We start from the raw sequence: 19,714 nt of genomic DNA, 5'->3' as shown, positions 1-19,714 counted from the left end.
AAGAATGAAAGAGTAGAATAGGAATAGGAATAGAATAGGAATAGAATAGATAGAATATTGGAATGAAGAACAGAATAGAATAGAATAGAATAAAGAATGATAGAATGGAATGGAATGGAATGGAATGGAATAGGAATAGGAATAGGAATAGGAATAGGAATAGGACAGAACTGAACTGAACAGAACAGAAAGGAATAGGAATAGGAATAGAATAGATAGAATATTGGAATGAAGAACAGAACAGAATAGAATAGAATAAAGAATGAAAGAATAGAATAGAATAAAGAATGAAAGAATAGAATAGAATAGGAATAGGAATAGAACAGGAATAGAATAGAATATTGGAATGAAGAACAGAACAGAATAGAATAGAATAAAGAATGAAAGAATAGAATAGAATATTGGAATGAAGAATTAGAATAGAAAAGAAATAGAGTAGAGTAGAGTAGAATAGAATAGAATAGAATAGAATAGAATAGAATAGAATAGAATAGAATAGAATAGAATAGAATAGAACCTGGAAGGGACCTTGGAGGTCTTCTAGTCCAGCCCCCTTGCTCAAGCAGGAAAACAAGAAAAGTGGGGGGGGGGGTAAGGAAGGGAAAAAGATGTAAAACAAAATCTTATTTTTAAAGATAGTCTTCTCTTGACATTTAAAAAAAATCACAGTTCTTATGTGGGGTCTCATTTCCACCCCCACCCCCATTTAAGAGAAAATGGCAATGTTAAATTTTATACCTTGAAATTCTTGGTGTTTTTTAATCAAAGGGACAAGGGGTTTCATCCACAGTGTTTCAGCGCATAGGTCAAAAAATTATCGAGATAAACAAGTATTTACTACCCACTTTAGCCACCCATTTGGGACACATCTTGGGGTGGCAGGCATCATCAATAATAATAATAATAATAATAATAATAATAATAATAATAATAATAATAATAATAATAAAAACTATACAGTAATTCAGTACATTTACAATATAGTACTTTGGTGCTATGGTTAAGGCATCAGGCTAGGAGCTGGGAGACTGGGAGTTCTAGTCCTACCTGAGATAGAAAGCTCACCTAGTCCTACCTGAGATAGAAAGCTCACCTTTGGCCCCTTGGTCTCCCTCAGCCCTAGGAAACAGCAGGGGCTTGGCTAGCCAGTCACCAGGACTCAATCCTGATCTGAAGGAACACCCCACTCCAAAACAACGACTCAGCTCAACGAGCAAAATTCTCCTTACTCAAAAGACCAAGCACAGAGGAGCACTGGTGAACGTCAGGATGGAATCAGGGCTGTGGCATTAGACCAGGACTTTAGCATAGAATAGCTAGGATAACAGAGTTGGAAGGGACCTTGGAGGTCTTCTAGTCCAACCCCCTGCCTAGGCAGGAAACCCTACACCACTTCAGGCAAATGGTTATCCAACATCTTTTCAAAAACTTCCAGTGTTGGAGCATTCACAATTTTTGGAGGCCAGTTATTCCACTGATTAATTGTTCTCACTGTCAAGAATTTTTTTTTCCTTAGTTCTGGGTTGTTTCTCTCCTTGATTAGTTTCCATCCATTGCTTCTTGTCCTGCCCTAAGGCACTTTGGAGAATAGTTTGACCCCTCTCCTCTCTGTGGCAGCCCCCGAGATATTGGAACCCTGCTATCATGTCTCCCCTAGTCCTTTCCCCCCCATTAAACTAGGTATACCTAGTTCCTGCAACCATTCTTCATATGTTTTATATGTTTTAGGTTGCTACCTTTGAATTGTTCCCAAGCCCCTGGTCCTCTCCCCCCACTGTTCAAGGAGCTTTTACAGATCTTTCTAAGAGCCTTTGCTAGGTTTGGAGAAGAAAAACTTAATCCATCTAGTGGGATCAAGAAGAAGGACCTTCTCGGTGGTGGCTCCCTCCCTGTGGAACGCCATCCCTGTGGAAATAAGATTGGTCCCCACTTCGATATTCTTTCAAAAAGCCCTGAAGATACAGTTTTGCCAGCAGGTCTAGAAACCTGCTGGTTTGATTTTTGACACAAGAGGCTGTGTGCGTGTTTGTATGTGTGTGTGTGTGTGTGTGTGTGTATTTATTATTTTGAATAGAGGGTTTTATTTCTATAAGTCAGCCAGAGTCACTGTGAGTTTGGCAGCCATATAAATTTTCTTAATATAAAAAAGCACCTCTGTCCATAGCAGTCTACCTGTAAATGGAATGAAAAGGCCTTCAGCCAAGCTCCATTGCTGATTATATGAATATGCCTGTGTATATTTTTTTTACAGTAACAGTAGATTGCTCCTGCATTCTAGATTTTTTTCCCATTAACTTCCCTATTAATATTTTACATGCAAAATGTATGCAAAAAGGGATGTCGTATTTATTTTTATTAATCTCTTCTCACATTCTTTTTCCTCACCTCACCCTAACCCTTCAGAAGTTGTGGGAGTTTCATCCCTGGAAGCTTTGAAGAAGTGACTGGATTGCCATCTGTCAGAAATGGTGTAGGGTTGGACTAGATGACCTACAAGGTCCCTTCCAACTTTCTTATTCTTTGCCAGATGCCTCTAATTTTGAAATGGCCTTAGAATAGACTTTCAGTACAGGATTATCTTCATTGTATTTAAATATTCACCTGGCTATTAACCTTTCTTTAATAAGCAACAAATCATGAATTTAATATGACCTCAACCATCACACATTCGCTACCGCCTACGTTTGATGGGCTCAGAGCAGGAAATAAATATTTAAAATAAAACCAATCTTGGCCAAGGATTGCATGCTCCTTTGCTAGCAAATGGAAAAAAAAAATACAGGCACAACATGTTTATGGAAATAAAAGTTTTATCCTTCAAATAAACAAATTCTCCTATATGGTCCCCAAAAGTTTATATGCCATTTTGTTGTTGCCTTGCTGGAAGGTATAAATTCATTTGCATAGTTAAAATTAAAAAGAGGCACTTTAAATCGCTCAAATGGCCGAGAAGAAATATGTACTGAAATATTTAAAAAAAATATTAAGGGGAAAACCCTCCACACCTTTATTACCAAAAACTCCAATGGTTGAAGCAGAAGAATTTCATTCAAGGAATAAAATAATTGTTTCTGCAGGACTAGAATTAAAACTGAGAATTATTAGCAGAGCAGTTCCTAAGAACTGTGAAAAACACCTCAGTTCCTAAGAACTGTGAAAAACACCTCCATCGCTTTTTGTGTGTGATGTTTGAAGTGGAAAAAAAAAAAAACCCCAAGAAAACGAGCTTAGATTTTTTTTTCCTCACTGCTTGACCAAGTCTGTATTTCTCAACCTAAACAACTTTTAAGACGGATGGACTTCAACTCCCATAATTCTCTAACCAACTGAAGTCAAAATGGCGGGTCATTAATTCAGTGGTTTGTGGCCATCTTGACTTTTTCGGCCCTCCCATGAATACCCCTAATTGTATATAGAATTTTGGATAGCTGGATGTGGCTTTTATTATGAAATGCCCCACCTTGTTCTTAGTCCTTGGGAATGGGATTTTACAGATTAAGTTGGAGTTGGAAGGGACTTTGTACAGTAGGTCATCTAGTCCAACCCCCCCTGTCCAAGCAGGGGGCCCTACACCATTTCTGACAAATGGGAGTCCAATCTCTTCTTAAAAGTCTCAAGTGATGAAGCTCCTACAACTTCCAAAGGCAACTTCTGTTCCTTGGGTTGATTGTTCTCACTGTCAGAAAGTTTCTCCTTATTTCCAGGTTGAATCTCTCCTTGTTCAGTTCCCATCCATTATTCCTTGTCTGGCCTTCAGGTGACTTGGAAAATAGATTGACCCCTTCCTCCTCTCTGTGGCAGCCCCTCAAATATTGGAAGATGCTATCCTGTCTCCCCTGGTCCTTCTTCTTTTTATTTGATTCCCATCTTTTTTCCATAAAACTTTCTAACTTCTTTTCCACAGAGATAGCCTTTCATACAAACCCATTTTTTTCAACAGAAGTGCAAAAAGTTAGGATGCAAAGTCCCACAGTAAAGTCTAATTTGGAGTGACAGCCCAGGTGTCCATGTAGGTTTTTAAACCCCTTTCTTGGGGCAGCCTGAGAGAGAGGTAGATCCTGGACCATCAATGGTGATGAAAACTCTGCACAGATAGTCCTCGACTTCAAACATTCATTTCGTGACCATGCAAAGTTCCAACAACACTGAAGTGGCTTATGACCAGTCCTACAACCGTTGCACCATCCTCAGGGATAGGTGATCAAAATTTGGACACACAAGAGCCTCGGTGGCGCAGTGGTGAGAGTATAGTACTGCAGGCTACTTCTGCTGACTGCCAGCTACCAGCAGGTTGGCAGTTCAAATCTCACCAGGCTCAAGGTGGACTCCTCAGCCTTCCATCCTTCCGAGGTGGGTAAAACGAGGACTCAGATTGTTGGGGGGCGAGAGGCTGACTCTGTAAACCACTTAGAGAGGGCTGGAAAGCATTATAAAGCGGTATATAAGTCTAAGTGCTATTACTTTTGCTCTCTTTCTTGTTTGTCTGTCTGTCTGTGTTGTGGTTCACCGGTAGCCTGTGCAGACAGCAGCGAAATCAGACAGTGGGGAAGAACAGGGACTAGTCTGGGAGTCTGGAGACAACTTGGACGAGGGTCCTGCATCCGATGCAGGGATGGGGCCAGGACCATCTGGGAGTTGTGTGCTGACTCCGGAGGCAGAGGAACAAGGGGAGCCTGTTCCTAGTGCGTGTGTGTCCAGAGCAAGAGCAGCTAAGACAAAAGGGACAACTCGGGAGTAAGGCTTGGAGGTGTTTGCCCCTCCCCTAAGGTATTAAGGAAGTGCAAAGGTAGAGAAACCTTTGCAGGAAGCAACGTTGTTCGCTCTGTTCAGATTAAACCTTGAAGCTCTGTGTGGATTTTGTACTTTGGTTGGGTTTTTTTTATAGTTCATTTGGCACTCTAGTTGTTGGCAGCAATTCAAAGGAGAGAAAGGGGGGTGCTTATCTCAAGGGATTGTTTGGGACTCATTACAGGCTGGGAATGAACTTAATTCCCAGCGTTGAAATAAAACAAGAGTTGCTTTAACTAAGCATGTGCTTAATTACGGTCTCAGGAAGCCTTGGTCAGAACAGTCTGTCTATCTATCTCAGGTTGACTCAGCCTTCCATCCTTCTGAGGTTGGTAAAATGAGGACCCAGATTGTTGGATGCCATATAGGCTGACTCAGTAAACTGCTTAGAGGGGGCTAGAAAGTGGCATATGTGCTACAGTGCTATAGAGCTGTTGCTATTGCATGGCAACCAGAATGTGTTTCCAATGGTTGCAGTGTCCCGTTGTGTGTGTGTGTGTGTGTGTGTGTGTGTGTGTGTGTGTGTGTGTGATGTAATCGCCACTTGTCACCTTCCCAGAAGGCTTCGGACAAGCAAAATCAATGGGAGAATCTGGATTTGCTTAGTGACCATGTGGTTTACTTAACAACCACACTGATTTGCTTAGGGCAAAAAAGGTTAAAAAATCGGACATGGCTCCCGTTAACGCCCACCTTGCTTAACAACACAAATCCTGGTCCCAATTCTGGGACGCAAGATGACCAGTTGCAGTATAAGAGAGTGATGAATGTTGTGGTTAGCCGGCAGCAGGTGCGGATGGCTGAGGAGAGCCAGGTGAGGGGCCAGGACCATTAGGGAGTGGGCTGCTGCCTTCAGAGATTGTGGGGGCTGGGAGCAGTGATGAGGAGGTTCCCGAGGAGCCTGTGCCAAGTGCGCATACACGCAGGGCTGCTCGCAGGAAAGAGCAACTGCAGCAGCACGGGTGACTCGGGAGTCAAACTGCAAGGTAACGGCCCCTCCTTCAAGAAGATAAAAGCCAGCTGTGAATCAGACGTTCTTTGCAGGAAGCAAAGACGTTTTGAAACTCCAGCCTCGTGGACATTGCAGTATCTTAATTTAGTATTTGAAGACTCTTGTGTTGTGAAATATTTCTTATCTGTTATTCTTGGCAGTCTTGCATAGTTTCGGCGAGGTTTGTGCTTATCAAAGTTAATTAGTTTGCAGCAGCTTTTTAACCGGGGATTCGTAAGAATCATTAAAAGGTTTCTGTTCCCTTTGCTTCATGTTTGTTTTATTGGGTCAGAACACTTAACAACTGCCTCGATTAGCAACAGAAATTTGTGGTGGTTGTAAGTTGAGGACTACCTGTACCAGGACACAGTATTTAATTTTATATGAAATCCAACATGAGAAGAAAAAGAAAGAAAGAAAGAGACAGCCTGAAATTCTGGTCATAATTTTATGTATATAATAACAGCTAAAAAAAATATCCAAAGCAAAGAAATGGATGAAAGCTGTAATTGTGGGTCTGCTGATTGGGGAATTAAACCCCATTTAACTCTGCAGTAATAAGCACGCCTTCCAGAGGGTGTCAAAAAACCCCAGGTGGCCCACAACTTAATGCTTTATTACCTCACTTTCTTTCTTCCTCACCTCTGTGTTATCATTGTTAAAACCAAAGGACAGCATATGGTCTCTTAAATGATTTTAGCAGTTTACTTCCAAGTCTTAAATAGCGGCCTTCAACGTAAGGCTCTTGACTGAGTTTTGCCCATTGCAAGAATTCAATCCAAAAGGGAAAAAAAGAAAGAAAGATGCAAAGGATTCAATTTCCTTAAATTACAAAGGTTGCAACTAAAGTTTCTTTTTTTTTCTTTTTCTTTTGAGGAGGTAAGAATAATGCAGGTTATTTCAGCCACTATTCTTCCCTTGCAATACCCACGATCATTAGGGGTTCGAATTCACCTACAGCCTTGCATCTCAAGCAAGTATTATTTTGCTGAATAGCTTGGCAGGAATCTGGAAGCAACAGCAAAATACCCATCTGTCTCAATAGGAGAGATCATACTGCATCTTTTTTTAAAAACAAAACAAAACAAAACTCTTATTCCTGAATTAGCTGAAGTACAAAAAGATGCACACCTGAGAATCTTTGTATCACAGACATTCACACGTTCTGCGAGAGAGTAGTCTTTGCACAATTGAACACAGGATTGAACCGTACGCCTATGGCTCAAAACAGGAGCACAGTTCCTTCTTATCTGCTATTGGAAGACAACATAAGCCTTGTGCATTTTCAGTTGCAAATCTGTACCGCCGTTGAAGGGCTGGTAACGTCTCCTGAAGTGGTTTTCCTTAAGAAGAACACCAAGCTTGAGTAAGATGGAATCTCACTAGTGCCAGGAAATAGATCTACTTTGGAGAGCTTTCCTCCTGGTCTCTACTCACCATCCAGAACTTCCTGTACCCTCTACCTCCTTACTAAGTACAGACTAGGAACTCATCTTCATTCATCGTAACCGTCCCCAAATGAAACCATGGTAGCCATGGCTTGTCCGGTCCCACTTTGGGGGAAGACTTGAGAAGAAAGCAAGAAGCTGGACTTGAGTTTTGGAAGGGCAGTTCTTCGGTTCTGTTCTCCTCCTGGGTGGGACAGCCAGGTATTCCCGACCCCCACCTTTTCTGAATTAAATTTCTTCAGCCTTCCAACTCGGCTGTCCTTGGAAAATGCCAAAGGAGGAGGAAGTAGTCTTGCAAAGGCTAAATGAGACCTACACCTTCCTGCTCTTTGCAAGATACTCATCTCTACGACCATCACAATAGATCGAAGAGTTAGGGGATGATATCCCTTGCTTGCACCCCTCCCAGGTCCCCCAGGATCCAAAGAATACCAGGAAAGACCCCAGCTTGAAATCTTCTTGAATCCTGGGCAGTCATTAAAAGAATTACTCGGTTCTAGGTGTCAATATCTGCCCAGCATATGACAACCTCATTGCTCAAAGTATCATTTGATATTCACTACGGAAAAAACCTTTTGGTACCTCTATTATTATTTCCCCCCCCCACACAGTCTCATAGACCCCAGAGAAGAACTGAAAAAGATGCCATTTCAGTGAGGATGTCCTTGCTCTGTTTCTTTTCTCTAATTTCTTGAAAATCCCTCTCTTCAGTATCGATTTTATTGCCGTTGAATTTTCTTAGAATTTGTTGGGCGATGTTTTTCACCCAACCATGTTGCTTTTTGATAGCTAAGCTACCTGCTACAAACAATTATATTATGAAGAGCTCAAAATCTTGGCTAGGTTGTAACTCAGGTAAGTACCAGAGCCTCGTGTTCTCATATGAAACTATCATCTATAAGGGAAAGGAAAGAAGGGAGGGAAGGAAGGAAGGAGGGGGAGGAAGGAAAGGAAAGAAGGAAAGGAAAGAAGTTAGGAAAGGAAGGGAAGGGAAAGAAAGGAGGAAGGAAAGGGAAGGGAAAGAAGGAAAGAAGAGAAGGGAAAGAAGGAAAGGGAAAGAAGGAAAGGGAAAGAAGGAAAGGAAAGGAGAAAGGAATGGAAGGAAAGGAAAGGAAAAGAGAAAGGAAAGGACAAAGGAAGGGAAGGGAAAGAAGGAAAGAAAAGCGAAGGAAAGAAGGAAAGGGAAAGAAGGAAAGGAAATAAAATGAAAGAAGAAAGTAAAGGAGAAAGGAACCGAAGGAAAGGAGAAAGGAAAGGAAGGGAAAGAAGAAAGGAAAGAAGGGAAGGGAAGGGAAAGAAGGAAAGGGAAGGAGAAAGGAAGGGAAGGATTCCAACTCTCTTCTTAGCCTAAGCTTTGGATATTAAACAAGGGGGAACTGCCTTCAATTCATCCACTGATCAAGCAAAACCACACTGTTGTTGCTACCAGAACAGAAAGGGTAGATATACTATGTTGCTGTCTGTTCCAGGTAACTCTAGTAAAGCCTTTTTTGCACAAGCAAACAGACAGGAACATGATGTGCTTATCAAGGCCTTCAAATGAATGATGTGGGAGTCCCTTCCCTTCCAAGACAGGAAACAGTGATGGCGGAATGAACCGCGCCCAAAGGTGAATGGGGTCAGCTCCTTTGTATGGTTCTGCATCCTCAACAGACTTAAACAGGACCATCGTGGACACTCTGGCACCCTCTGAATTACGCTGGACCTTGAGAAGGCTCCAGCAGAGCATGCAACCCACACGGTAGGTGTCGATTCCTTCTTCGCTTGAACCCTGTTGCGGTTTCTGTTCCACCTCTGCTTTTGGAGCAAGTGCAAGCTAGCAATTGTTCGCCCAGAACATCCTGGTCCTGGGAACGCCTGTTTCCACCTCGCTGCACCATCACACGTCTGAGGTTCTGATGTTTTCATCCTCCAAGTCAATCAGAAAGCGGTGCTCTTTGAAGTTCTGGGGTTCCGACCTGTGTCGGAGGCGCCTGACCTGGGTCTCTCCAGCACCTCGCTCAGAAGGCAAAGGGGCAAACCCAGAGTCTTCGGCCAGTTCCTTGGATGCCAGCTGCTGCTTCTCCTCCAGCTGTGGCACGGGCATCCAAGGCAGCCAGCAAGAAGTGGAGGGACCTTTGTGTCCAACCTTGGACTCGTCTCCTCGCTGCTTGAGCCATGCTATGGATGCTGTGGTGGAGCTGGACAAGGTGGGGCTTCCTCGTTTATCCATCGACACGGATCTCACCAAAGGCATTTCCTGCAAGGCAAAACCAGAAGATCAGTGGTAGCAGGGTGGGATGCAAATGTTTTTACTACCGGTTCTGTGGGCATGGCTAGGTGGGAGTGGCCATGTGACTGGGTGGGCGTGGCTTCTTTTTGTTGGGCAGCACCTCCCCCCCCGCTCCATTTTTTTGCCTCCTGGGAGGCCATTTTTGCTCCCAAGTGGCTTCCCTGAGGGCCAGGAGGCAAAAAACAAAGCGCAGGGAGGGGGAACGCACAGCAGCACCCCCAGTGTGCCCCTTTTGCCTCCTGGGCCTCAGGGAAGCCTCCTGGATGAAGCAGTAAGCCAGTAAGGGGGACCCCAAAACAGTTCATCATTGGAACAGCCGATCGTCGGGAGGAAAAAAAAAAAGCAATAGCGGTTTGGCTGAACTGGTAGCTGTTTTTTTACTACCGGTTCAGCCGAATGGTAGCATTTTTTTACTACCGGTTCAGCTGAATGGTAGCATTTTTTTACTACCGGTTCAGCCGAATGGTAGCATTTTTTTACTACCGGTTCAGCCGAATGGTAGCATTTTTTTACTACCGGTTCAGCCGAATGGTAGCATTTTTTACTACCGGTTCAGCCGAATGGTAGCATTTTTTTACTACCGGTTCAGCCGAATGGTAGCATTTTTTTACTACCGGTTCAGCCAAATGGTAGCATTTTTTTACTACCGGTTCAGCCGAATGGTAGCATTTTTTTACTACCGGTACAGCCAAATGGTAGCATTTTTTTACTACCGGTTCAGCCAAATGGTAGCATTTTTTTACTACCGGTTCGCCCGAACTGGGCTGAACCAGTAGAATACCAAGTGGTAGCTAGGAATCAAGGCAGGTAGTCCTTGGGTTCTGTCCGTAAATTCAGCGACCTTTCAAAATTACTACAATGCTAAAATATTGAACTTAGAACCCACTCTTCAAAATTGCAGCTGTCGAAGTGGCCCTTATAATATTTATTGGCCTTCTTTCTCCACTACTGGTCTTACCTCCATCACTGGATCTCCAGCTTCTGTGGACCCCACAGGCCTCCCCAGCTTCAGCAATCTCAGCCCATACCAAGTCACGATGATCTAGCCCAGGGGTGTCAAACTCAATTTCACGGAGGACCACATCAGGGCTGTGGTTGACCTCGGGGGGCTGGTTGGGTGTGGCCAATTGGGTAGGTGTGGCCAACTGGGCATGGCTGACTGGGTGGGGGTGGCCACCTTGATGCCTCTTCCTAAACTGCTGGCATATTTCCTCTTCACACTGGGTAGATCGGGCCGAAGTGATGTGGGCCGGCCCCTTACATTTTCCAGGACGGCCTCTGTGGACCGGATCCAACCATATAATGGGCCGGAGACAGCCGCAGGCCTTGTGTTTGACACCCCTGATCTAGCCTATTCTGTCATGCTGGTCCAGTCCATTCTGCACCTAGCACATTCCACATACCCCTGACCTGCAGGTGCACAGCACAACCCACCACTTCAGCTTTTAAAGAGCCACCCCCCACAGGTGAGTCCCTCCACTGGGGCTCGCTGCTGTTTTGAAGGCAGCTCCCTGGCCTTTATGCCACAGAGACAAGGCAGGAGTGAGTGATATGAGACAGAGTGGCACAGTGGTTAGAGTGCAGTACTGCAAGCTACTTCTGCTGACTGCCGGCTGGCTCATCAGGCTCAAGGTTGACTCAGCCTTCTGTCCTTCCGAGGTGGGTCAAATGAGGACCCAGATTGTTGGGGGCAAGAGGCTGACTCTGCAAAACCGCTTAGAGAGGGCTGTGAAGCACTGTGAAGTGGTATATAAGTCTAAGTGTTATTGCTTTTGCCCTTCCTTCCTTCCTTCCTTCCTTCCTTCCTTCCTTCCTTCCTTCCTTCCTTCCTTCCTTCATTCCTTCCTTCCTTCCTTCCTTCATTCCTTCCTGCCTGCCTGCCTGCCTGCCTGCCTGCCTGCCTGCACAGTGGTGAGAATGCAGCATTGCAGGCTGACTCTGCCCACTGCCAGCAGTTCAATCCTGACTGGCTTAAGATTGACTCAGCCTTCCATCCTTCCGAGGTGGGTAAAATGGGGACCCAGATTACTGGGGGCAAGAGGCTGACTCTGTAAACCACTTAGAGAGGGCTGGAAAGCACTGTAAAGTGGTATATAATCTAAATGCTATTGCAATAATCAAGCAGCCCTGAGACATGTGCTCCCTCCTGTGGTCTCAGAGCATGCTACATGCTTTGCTTGGGGAAGGTGGTTATGGACCTGCCTCTGCATGACAGGAGAAGTGTGAGATCTTTACCTAACCACCAATATGTTGGGGTTGCCATGACCAAACTTTATGATAAGCTCTCATTTCCATGATGGTTGCAAACTAAGGGTGTGCACAGCATTGACAATCAAGTCGTACTACACATCGCTGAGCACAAAATTCAGCTCCCTGAGAATCTCATCTTTCTTTGTTATCCAGTGAGGATAATGGCAGATGTTGAGTACCTAGAATAGGGTGCTTGAAATGCTAGCTGGATTTTAAAAAGACAAGGCAGGATGAAGAAACCTGAGACCTTCCCTCAACTTGGCTCATTCTATTTATTTATTTAAGCAAATGTATATGACCACCCACTCACTCTTGGTGACTCTGGGCAGTTTAGAAGGATAGAGCCCCAATACAAAAAACCCAACAATCCTCCATCCCTTGGCGACAACAATCAAACGAGACATTTGATGGGCTTCATATCACTCTGGGATACCCAAGACTATCGGCAGAACCAGGTCTTCAGGGCCTTCTGAAAGAATGCGAAGGTGGAGGCTCACCTTATCTCTGCAGGGATGATGTTCCACAGACAGAGGGTCACCAAAGAGAAGGCCCTTGCTCTCACTAGATTAGGGGTCTCCAAGCTTGGCAACTTTAAGACTTGTGGACTTCAACTCCCAGAGTTCCTCAGCCAGCCATGAATGATAGAGTTGGAAGAGACCTTCAGAAGGGTCATCTAAACAGGGGTCTTCAAACTTGGCAGCTTTAAGACTTGTGGACTTCAGCTCCCAGAATTCCTCCTCCAGTCACGTTAGCTTAGAAATTCTGGGAGTTGAAGTCCACAAGTCTTAAAGTTGCCAAGTTTGGAGACCTCTGCACTAGATGGACCTTCTTAGGAGAGGGAATCCGTAGCATTCCCTGCCTCTCCACTCTGGTGAGGTATGTAGATATGACTGGGAGATAATGAGTTGATGTCCTACAACTCCTTCATTCTTCATCATGGGGCTGAAACTGCTGAGAATTACACTTTAATCATTTGCTAAGATACTTTACCCATGCTATGGTATCCTTGGCTTGAAATAGACAAATCTCAACATTTTGGGCATCGGAAAGAGAAAGAGAATTTAAAAGATCTCTAGAGCTTGGGTTGTTTGAGAAGTTACCTAACTCTAAAGTTTGGCCAAACTTTCTCGTGATCATGGCCCAAAGCTGCAAATAGCTTAATGGCTGATGCCTCTAATTTTCCCTGGTTCAATTTGTGATCTTGTTATTTGCGGTATGTGTTTATTTATTCAGATGGCTGGAGAAAACTCTTCTGGAAAAGAGCTCTTTTTCAAATGTTTGCTTGAAATTATGAAAACAGATGACCTCCGCTTCAAACAAACAAAACAAACAAAAAAAGAAGAGGAAGAAGTGAAAGATGTCATAGTCGAAGTGGAAAGAATTTTGACCTACTCTGGGACAGCTCTTTAATGCCTGCACCGCGCCCGTAATCTCTTTGATCCAGCTTTTCATGTCTTCAGGGCTGTAGGCCTATCAGAAAAAACAAAGGGGAAAGATACCATCCAGTGCACTGTGAAGTTAAATTCGTGGACATTTTCTGATGAATTATTTTCCTTTTTTAAATCCAAAAAAAATCTGCTTCACATTCATTTACACTTGGACCCATTAGGTTCTGCGCGCATGTCAGAAGCACAGAGGCGCTTCCGGGTTGAAAGGGTTAGTTGGTGACATCACCTTTGCCTGGGGGGGGGCGGGAACGCCCAGTTGGGGACTCTTTTCATTTCCCCAGCAGGAGTTGGAGTGAAGGACGGGAGCTCAACCCCACCCAAGGGCAGCACTCGGGTTTCAAACATAGGTTTGCTAAACTCCATCCCAATAGCCTAACTGTGCTCCTGACCCATTAGGTCTTCAACGTTGACCATTCTAAGACCTAACAATCCCACAGTTCAGATTTAATTTTTTTTGGTATACTTCTCTTCAAATATGGCATCTCTTAAGGCAGGGGTCGCCAACCTTTTGGACCTCAGGGACCACCAAACTCATAATTTTAAATCCCGCGGACCAGAGACCCTGGGAAAATCCCCCAAAAAGTCTGCAGGAAAATTCCCCACCCCGTTTTCCTACTAATCAATCATTCTTTATTTGGGATTGCAGGATACTGTCTCCAGCTCCGTTCTCGGGGGGAGGGGGGAAGAGAGAGAGAGAGACAGAGAGACAGAGAGAGAGAGACACAGAGAGAGACACAGAGAGAGAGACTTTTGGCTTCATGCAAGGAAAGCAGAAGAAATCTTTCTTTCTCTCCCCTAAACTCCACCAGAAATGAGTCTTGCCGGTGCAGCCTCTTGGAGCAGGATGCCAAAGACTCATTTCTGGCGGAGTTTGGGGGAGAGAAAGAAAGACTTCTGCTGTTTTCCTCGCGTACAGCGAAAAGCAGAAGAAGAAAGAAGTGGAAAGAAGCAGCCCGGTGGCCAGGCCAGGCGCATGGGGCGAGTGGGGCAAGTTCCCCCCTCTGCCCTTCCCTCCTCCCCTCCCCACCATGTTGTTCACAATGCAAGCGACGCAAACCTTGTGTCCCCGCGCAGCCAAAGATTAATTGCTTTGGGGGGGAGTGCTTTGGGGGTGACATTTCTCTGTGGACCACCAAAATTTTCTCACGGATCACCAGTGGTCCCTGGCCCACTGGTTGGCGATCACTGTCTTAAGGAACCTAAAAGGTGGGTAGAAGTGCAGAAAGGCCCTTTCTAAACTTTCTCCTCAATTGTCAATGCCCTAAATAAATTCTGCCAGTATGAAAAAATCCACCAGAGGGCAGATATGAGATTTGGAACTAATTGTGATGCATGTCTATAAATCCCACTTAGCAAAAAATGCAGATCTTGCTAGATTCTGATAAATACCATTTAAAAAAAAAAAAAAGTAGAAGTGGTTAATCTAACAGACTATGAATGAAAGATCTCATTCTGCCCTCTGGATGAACTCTGTTTTGATTAATATCTGGAATGCTATATCATGAAGTATTAAAAAGCCCTCAAAATATATCTTTTGCTAGTCCTTTATGAAGCTAATAGATCTGGTTGTAATTGCTTGATGCTAATATGAATGGCTGTGCTAACAATTAGGAAATGTCTTGTTTTGATTACTTCACTGTTTTTTTTTGATAGGGGCTGATATTGTGAAGATTGAATGCTGGATTGTTCTATATTGTATTGATTTACAGTACTGCCTTTAGCTGCAAGCACACACTAAATTAAAATTAACAGGACCACTACAACACTAGGACTATAAGTACCATGAGAGGTCAATAGAAAACCCCATGGGTGACTCATAGCATTTAAATTGATTGCTTTAATACCCAGAAAATAAATAAATATATCCAAACTAGACTGGAAAAGACAAAAATTCACAATTTGCTCCCAACAAGTTGTTGTGCACAGCTTCCCTTTTTAAACACTGTGTTCCCAGTTGCAGCTAATGAAGGGAATCGGGGCCCTTTCCTCCCCCGTAAGCCATGCAACTCACATTCCTTCCTTCTCTGTTCCTCCCTGCATGCCCTAGGACGAAGAGGGGGGTGGGCCTGGATCTTCCTCCGAATTGCCTCTCCCTTGTTCTACCTCTTCCCTGCTCTGCCCAGCTGGACTTTGCCCTTCCCCAGTTTCCTCCCCAGCCAACAAAGCCACACTCCCACTCTCTATTAGCTGCTCAGCCTCCCCCTCCAAATCAGATTCCGACAGGGGCATGACAGTTTAAGACTTGTGGACTTCAAATCCATGCCTGGCTGAGGAATTCTGGGATTTGAAGTCTGCAAGTTTTTAAAAGTTGCCTAGTTTGGAGAGCCCTGCTTTAAATCTAAAAGAAGTCAAGGCTCACATAGCTGAAGGAATATATACTAGCCAAGATGCATACTCTTGCAGAACTGTGGTCTTCTTCAAACAGATGGGAGCCACGCTTTCTTGCACAACTGCTTGCCACACAATTGCTTACCCAGTAAACAAAACACAGCCAACCGTAACTCCTGGACAGGTGCAACCCCTCCCCCCAGCAATCTATATTGCAAATGTCATTCTTAAAATCATCTGCACTTACTCCATTATGTTCTTCCCTTCCAAATCATTCACATAAAAAATCACGTTTGGGTGGGTACACCTATTTGTGTCCTGCACACTAAGTTTTCCCTCCACGGAATTTGAGTCATTGGGTCATTGCAAAGGGCCGAAGCTTGCTGACCTTTACCTGCATTTCCTACTGTTTTTAAAGCACCCACGGAGAGTGCAAATGAAAGAAAATGGCCAATGAGGACATTTTCTGTCCTGTTTTGAGAAAAATAGGGAAAGCTTTCTGGGATCTCTTCAAGCTACGTGTTTTGCACAATTATAAGTCCACATATCAAAAGAAAGTGACATGATAGCAGTCTTCCAATATTTAGGGGGATGCCCCAAAGAAGAGGGGAGGTCAACCTATTCTCCAAAACATCTGAGGACAAGACAAGAATTAATGGATGGAAACTTACCAAAGAGAGATCCAAGCTAGAATTAAGGAGAAATTTCCTGACAGTGGAAATAGCTTGCCTTCAGTGATTGGAGCCATCACTGGAGGTTTTAAACAAGAGACTGGAGGTTATCTGAAATGGAAAAGATCTCCCGATTGAACAGAGGGCTGGACTAGAAGACCTCCAAGGTCCCTCCCAATTGTGTTATTCTTATTTTTATTCTTAAACCTAGCCTACCCCTAAAATCAGACCTTCAACAAAGCATCTGTGGGAACCAAAGGTACACCTGCACGACTCCTTTGGTGTTTGACTCTATTTCTGCCCCACCTTGACTTGCTATGTTTCTAAGCCATTCTTCAAATCCAGAGAGAGAAAACCATGTGTTGAAAAACACATGGCTAGCCACTCTCATCAACTCAATTTGCAAAAAGGCCCTAAAGCTTTCTTGGAAAAGAATAATGAACAGTTGAAGGACGAGGCTTTGCTCATCACTCCCAAAGTACAGAGAGGAATGGGGAAAGGGATGGGGCCAGAGGGGTGGCAGTAACATTCTGCTTAATTAGTGCATTATAACTTAGTTATCTTTCCCATGTCAGTCACTGCGCAAATATGCAACCCCCGTTCCCAGCAGGCTGTCATTTCAGTACGGCTGTAAAACATTGTCCAAATTCCAAAAGTGTCTTAGGGAGACAGGCGTGAGTTAGCTCAAATTAATTCAAAACAAATCTGTTTGCAGTTTGCAAATTTCAAAAGACGACTTCAGCTGTCGCAATTCAGATATGCACAATTGTTTTTTCTCTTTTCATCTGAGAAATGTGGGGAGAGCATGCTCTTGGTCGCCAATGGCTTTCAAGAAAAAGTGGATAACCGTTTGTCTGGGATGGAATAAGGACTCCTGCCTAGGGCGGGGGGTTAGACTAGAAGACCTCTGAGGTCCCATCCAGCCCTATAATTCTACGAATTTCAGGCAATGGTACTTAAAAAGAATGCAAGATGTTCTTGACAGGAAGATATTGCATCTTTTCAGAATTCTTCCAGACAAGCACCTTATAGACTTACTGGTATCTTGAGAAGTTTGCATTAATTTTTGGTAACATTTCTAGTGTCTCAATTTGTAGCTCAGGGTTGAAATGAGGGGGGCTTGGTGCACTCTGAGTTGTTTATTTTCTTGCAGATGTTTCCTTACCCAAAGTAGTTGGGGTATGTTACCTAGTTTGGGTAGTGAACCATCTGCAAGAAAACAAACATAATTAAAAAAGAGCACCAAGGACCCCTCATTTCTAGTGTCAGTAAAATGCTTTCTCCCAGTTGCATACAACTCTTAGTTTCCTAATATCTGATGCTTCCTAAATGTTGTCCCAACACACCTGAAAAGCAGTTGTGTCCCTTATCTGGGGAAAACTCTCTTATTGCAATCTTACACACACATTCCCATGTTTATGGCTCTGTTCTGCACCTGTACAAATAACTTTCATTGTGAATATGATGAAATGGAGAAGTGAAATTGTGGCAATCTCTGGATTCTCACACTTCACGTCTCCCTAGGCTAAAATGGACTGTGTATTAAGTCTCACCTCATTTACCCTTTCTGCTTGACAGCCTGTCAACAAAGCAACCTGTTTGGCAGGGGAAGAATGCTTTCAACTGTCAAAAGCTAAATTGATGGCCTCTGCAAACTAAATTTAAAAAAAATGCTGCCTTCCCCACTAGGAATCCATTTTTTTAAACACGCAAAGATTTACCAGCCTTCTGAGAAACCAGGTGACTTTCAGAAACTCTGAAACATTCAACCAGATAAACCTGCTAGGAAGTTCTATGGGTGGTCTTCTAAAATGCACAGCATCCTGGCTACGGTAAACAGAAGGCATATATAAACCAGATTCCAATCACTGGAAAGGGATTGGAAGCCCAGTGATGTCCTTCTTAGACCCACATTTAGATCATCTTGTCATGCCCCTGTTGGAATCTGATTCAGAGGGGGAGGCTGAGCAGCTTACAGGGAGTGGGAGTGTGGCTCCGTTGGCTGTGGAAGAAACTGGGGAAGGGCAAAGTTCAGCTGGGCAGAGCAGGAGAGAGGTAGAACAAGGGAGAAGGGGTTCAGAGGAAGACCCAGGCCCATCCCCTCTTCATCCTAGGGCATGCAGGGAGGAACAGAGAAGGGAGTAACATGAGTTGCGTGGCTTACAGGGAGGAAAGGGCCCTGATTCCCTTCATTAACTGCAGCTGGGAACACAGTGTTTAACAAGGGAAGCTGCGCACAACAACTTGTTGGGAGCAAATTGTGAATTATCTGGTATCGTCGAGGCTTATCTGTGTTGCTAGCGTCTTCCCAACTGTGTGTGTTTTGCTATGCTTTCAAGTCTGCAATTCCTTCTCCTGCCCTGTCAAGTTAATTACTCGAGTGTGGTTTGTTTGGATTTTTAGTTACGGTTTGTATGTACTTTGTTTTTGGACTGAATTTCCTCCACTTAAAGGCTGTTCCTGGGAGAGTTTTTCTCCAGCTGAAGGTAACCTGGACACTGGGGGCAACGTTGGAGATAATCAAGGGACTCTTCTTGCTTATTTGACTGTGTTGCCTTTGTGCCACGCCCGGGTCATCACAACCTTGCCTTCTAAATGTGGAAATGCCTTCAACTTCCTACTCTTTAGAAAGACTGGTTATTCTGCAGGGCCTTTGAACTCTAAATGATGAGGGAACAACCTTGTAATTAGCTGGTTAGTCAATTTGCGTATACTATTTGTCAATATCTGGGGATTTTTGTTTGATTTTCAACCATCTTGAAGTAGAATTATAGAGCTGAAAGAACCACAAGGATCTTCAAGTCCAACCCTCTGCAATACGCAGAGAACCACTGAAATAATTCATGAGAGATGACTGTCCAGCTTCTTCTTTTGAGCTTCAGAGATGGAAAACTGGTGTCCTTAAAATAGGTTTGAAGCTCACAAGAAGAAGCTGGACCATGAAAGTTATAGCTCAGCAGCATCTGGAAATTTCACAATTTACAACATTTTTTAGAAGAAGGTTTAAACAACTTCCAAACAATGGAAATTTGCAAGACCCTGTTGTAAATATATTGCAATATATATTTTACCTGGATATAGAATGTCCGGTAGCTTGTTATAATTTCGAAGAGATTATCCCTCATTAGAAGGTCACTTGAAAAACAAACAAAAAAGAAAAATTAACCTTAAACTTACCTGCACATACCAGGAACATTTTTCTGAATGTCAATTTCTTTGAAGAATTAATTCAATATTCATACTAACTGAAACTGGAATTGGTGGCTTTGCTTGGTGTTGTTTCTGAGACTCTCGCTGGGATAATTTGTCAGTTCAAGAAACCTCAGAAGCAACATGGGATGCCTTTAATGAGACAAACTACATCACTTCTGCATCTATGTTTGGTACCTCACGAAGTCTGAAAGGTAAAAAGGCTCCTTCAAGTCAAGCCTGACTATTAGTGACATCACTTTCATGCCACTTTCTTGGCTACAAAACGGAAGCTTCCTTAAGCTACGGTACTCCGTACTCAACGGCTT

General features: G+C 43.8%; 1 protein-coding gene across 3 annotated transcripts in view; it reads right to left on the bottom strand.

Annotated features, from left to right (window-relative positions):
* Nucleotides 1-7,829: 7,829 nt before the first annotated feature.
* PLEKHA2 (pleckstrin homology domain containing A2) overlaps nucleotides 7,830-19,714 on the bottom strand; it is a 97,390-nt gene continuing 85,505 nt past the window's right edge. For all 3 annotated transcript variants that reach the window (XM_087969924.1, XM_087969922.1, XM_087969923.1), the window contains exons 10-12: nucleotides 19,268-19,331; nucleotides 13,142-13,219; nucleotides 7,830-9,466 (exon numbers count right to left, since the gene is read on the bottom strand). In XM_087969924.1, the coding sequence (XP_087826050.1) occupies nucleotides 9,107-9,466; nucleotides 13,142-13,219; nucleotides 19,268-19,331 (502 nt within the window). In that variant the 3' untranslated portion in view covers nucleotides 7,830-9,106. The remainder of the gene's footprint in view (nucleotides 9,467-13,141; nucleotides 13,220-19,267; nucleotides 19,332-19,714) is intronic.

Source organism: Notechis scutatus, chromosome 7 (assembly GCF_049901735.1).
Source record: "Notechis scutatus isolate UNSWTSFEM ecotype Mainland chromosome 7, rNotScu1.2, whole genome shotgun sequence".
Taxonomy (NCBI): Eukaryota; Metazoa; Chordata; class Lepidosauria; order Squamata; family Elapidae; genus Notechis; species Notechis scutatus.
The sequence above is the reverse complement of the archived record's forward strand: the minus strand, read 5'-3'. Positions and strand labels throughout refer to the sequence as shown.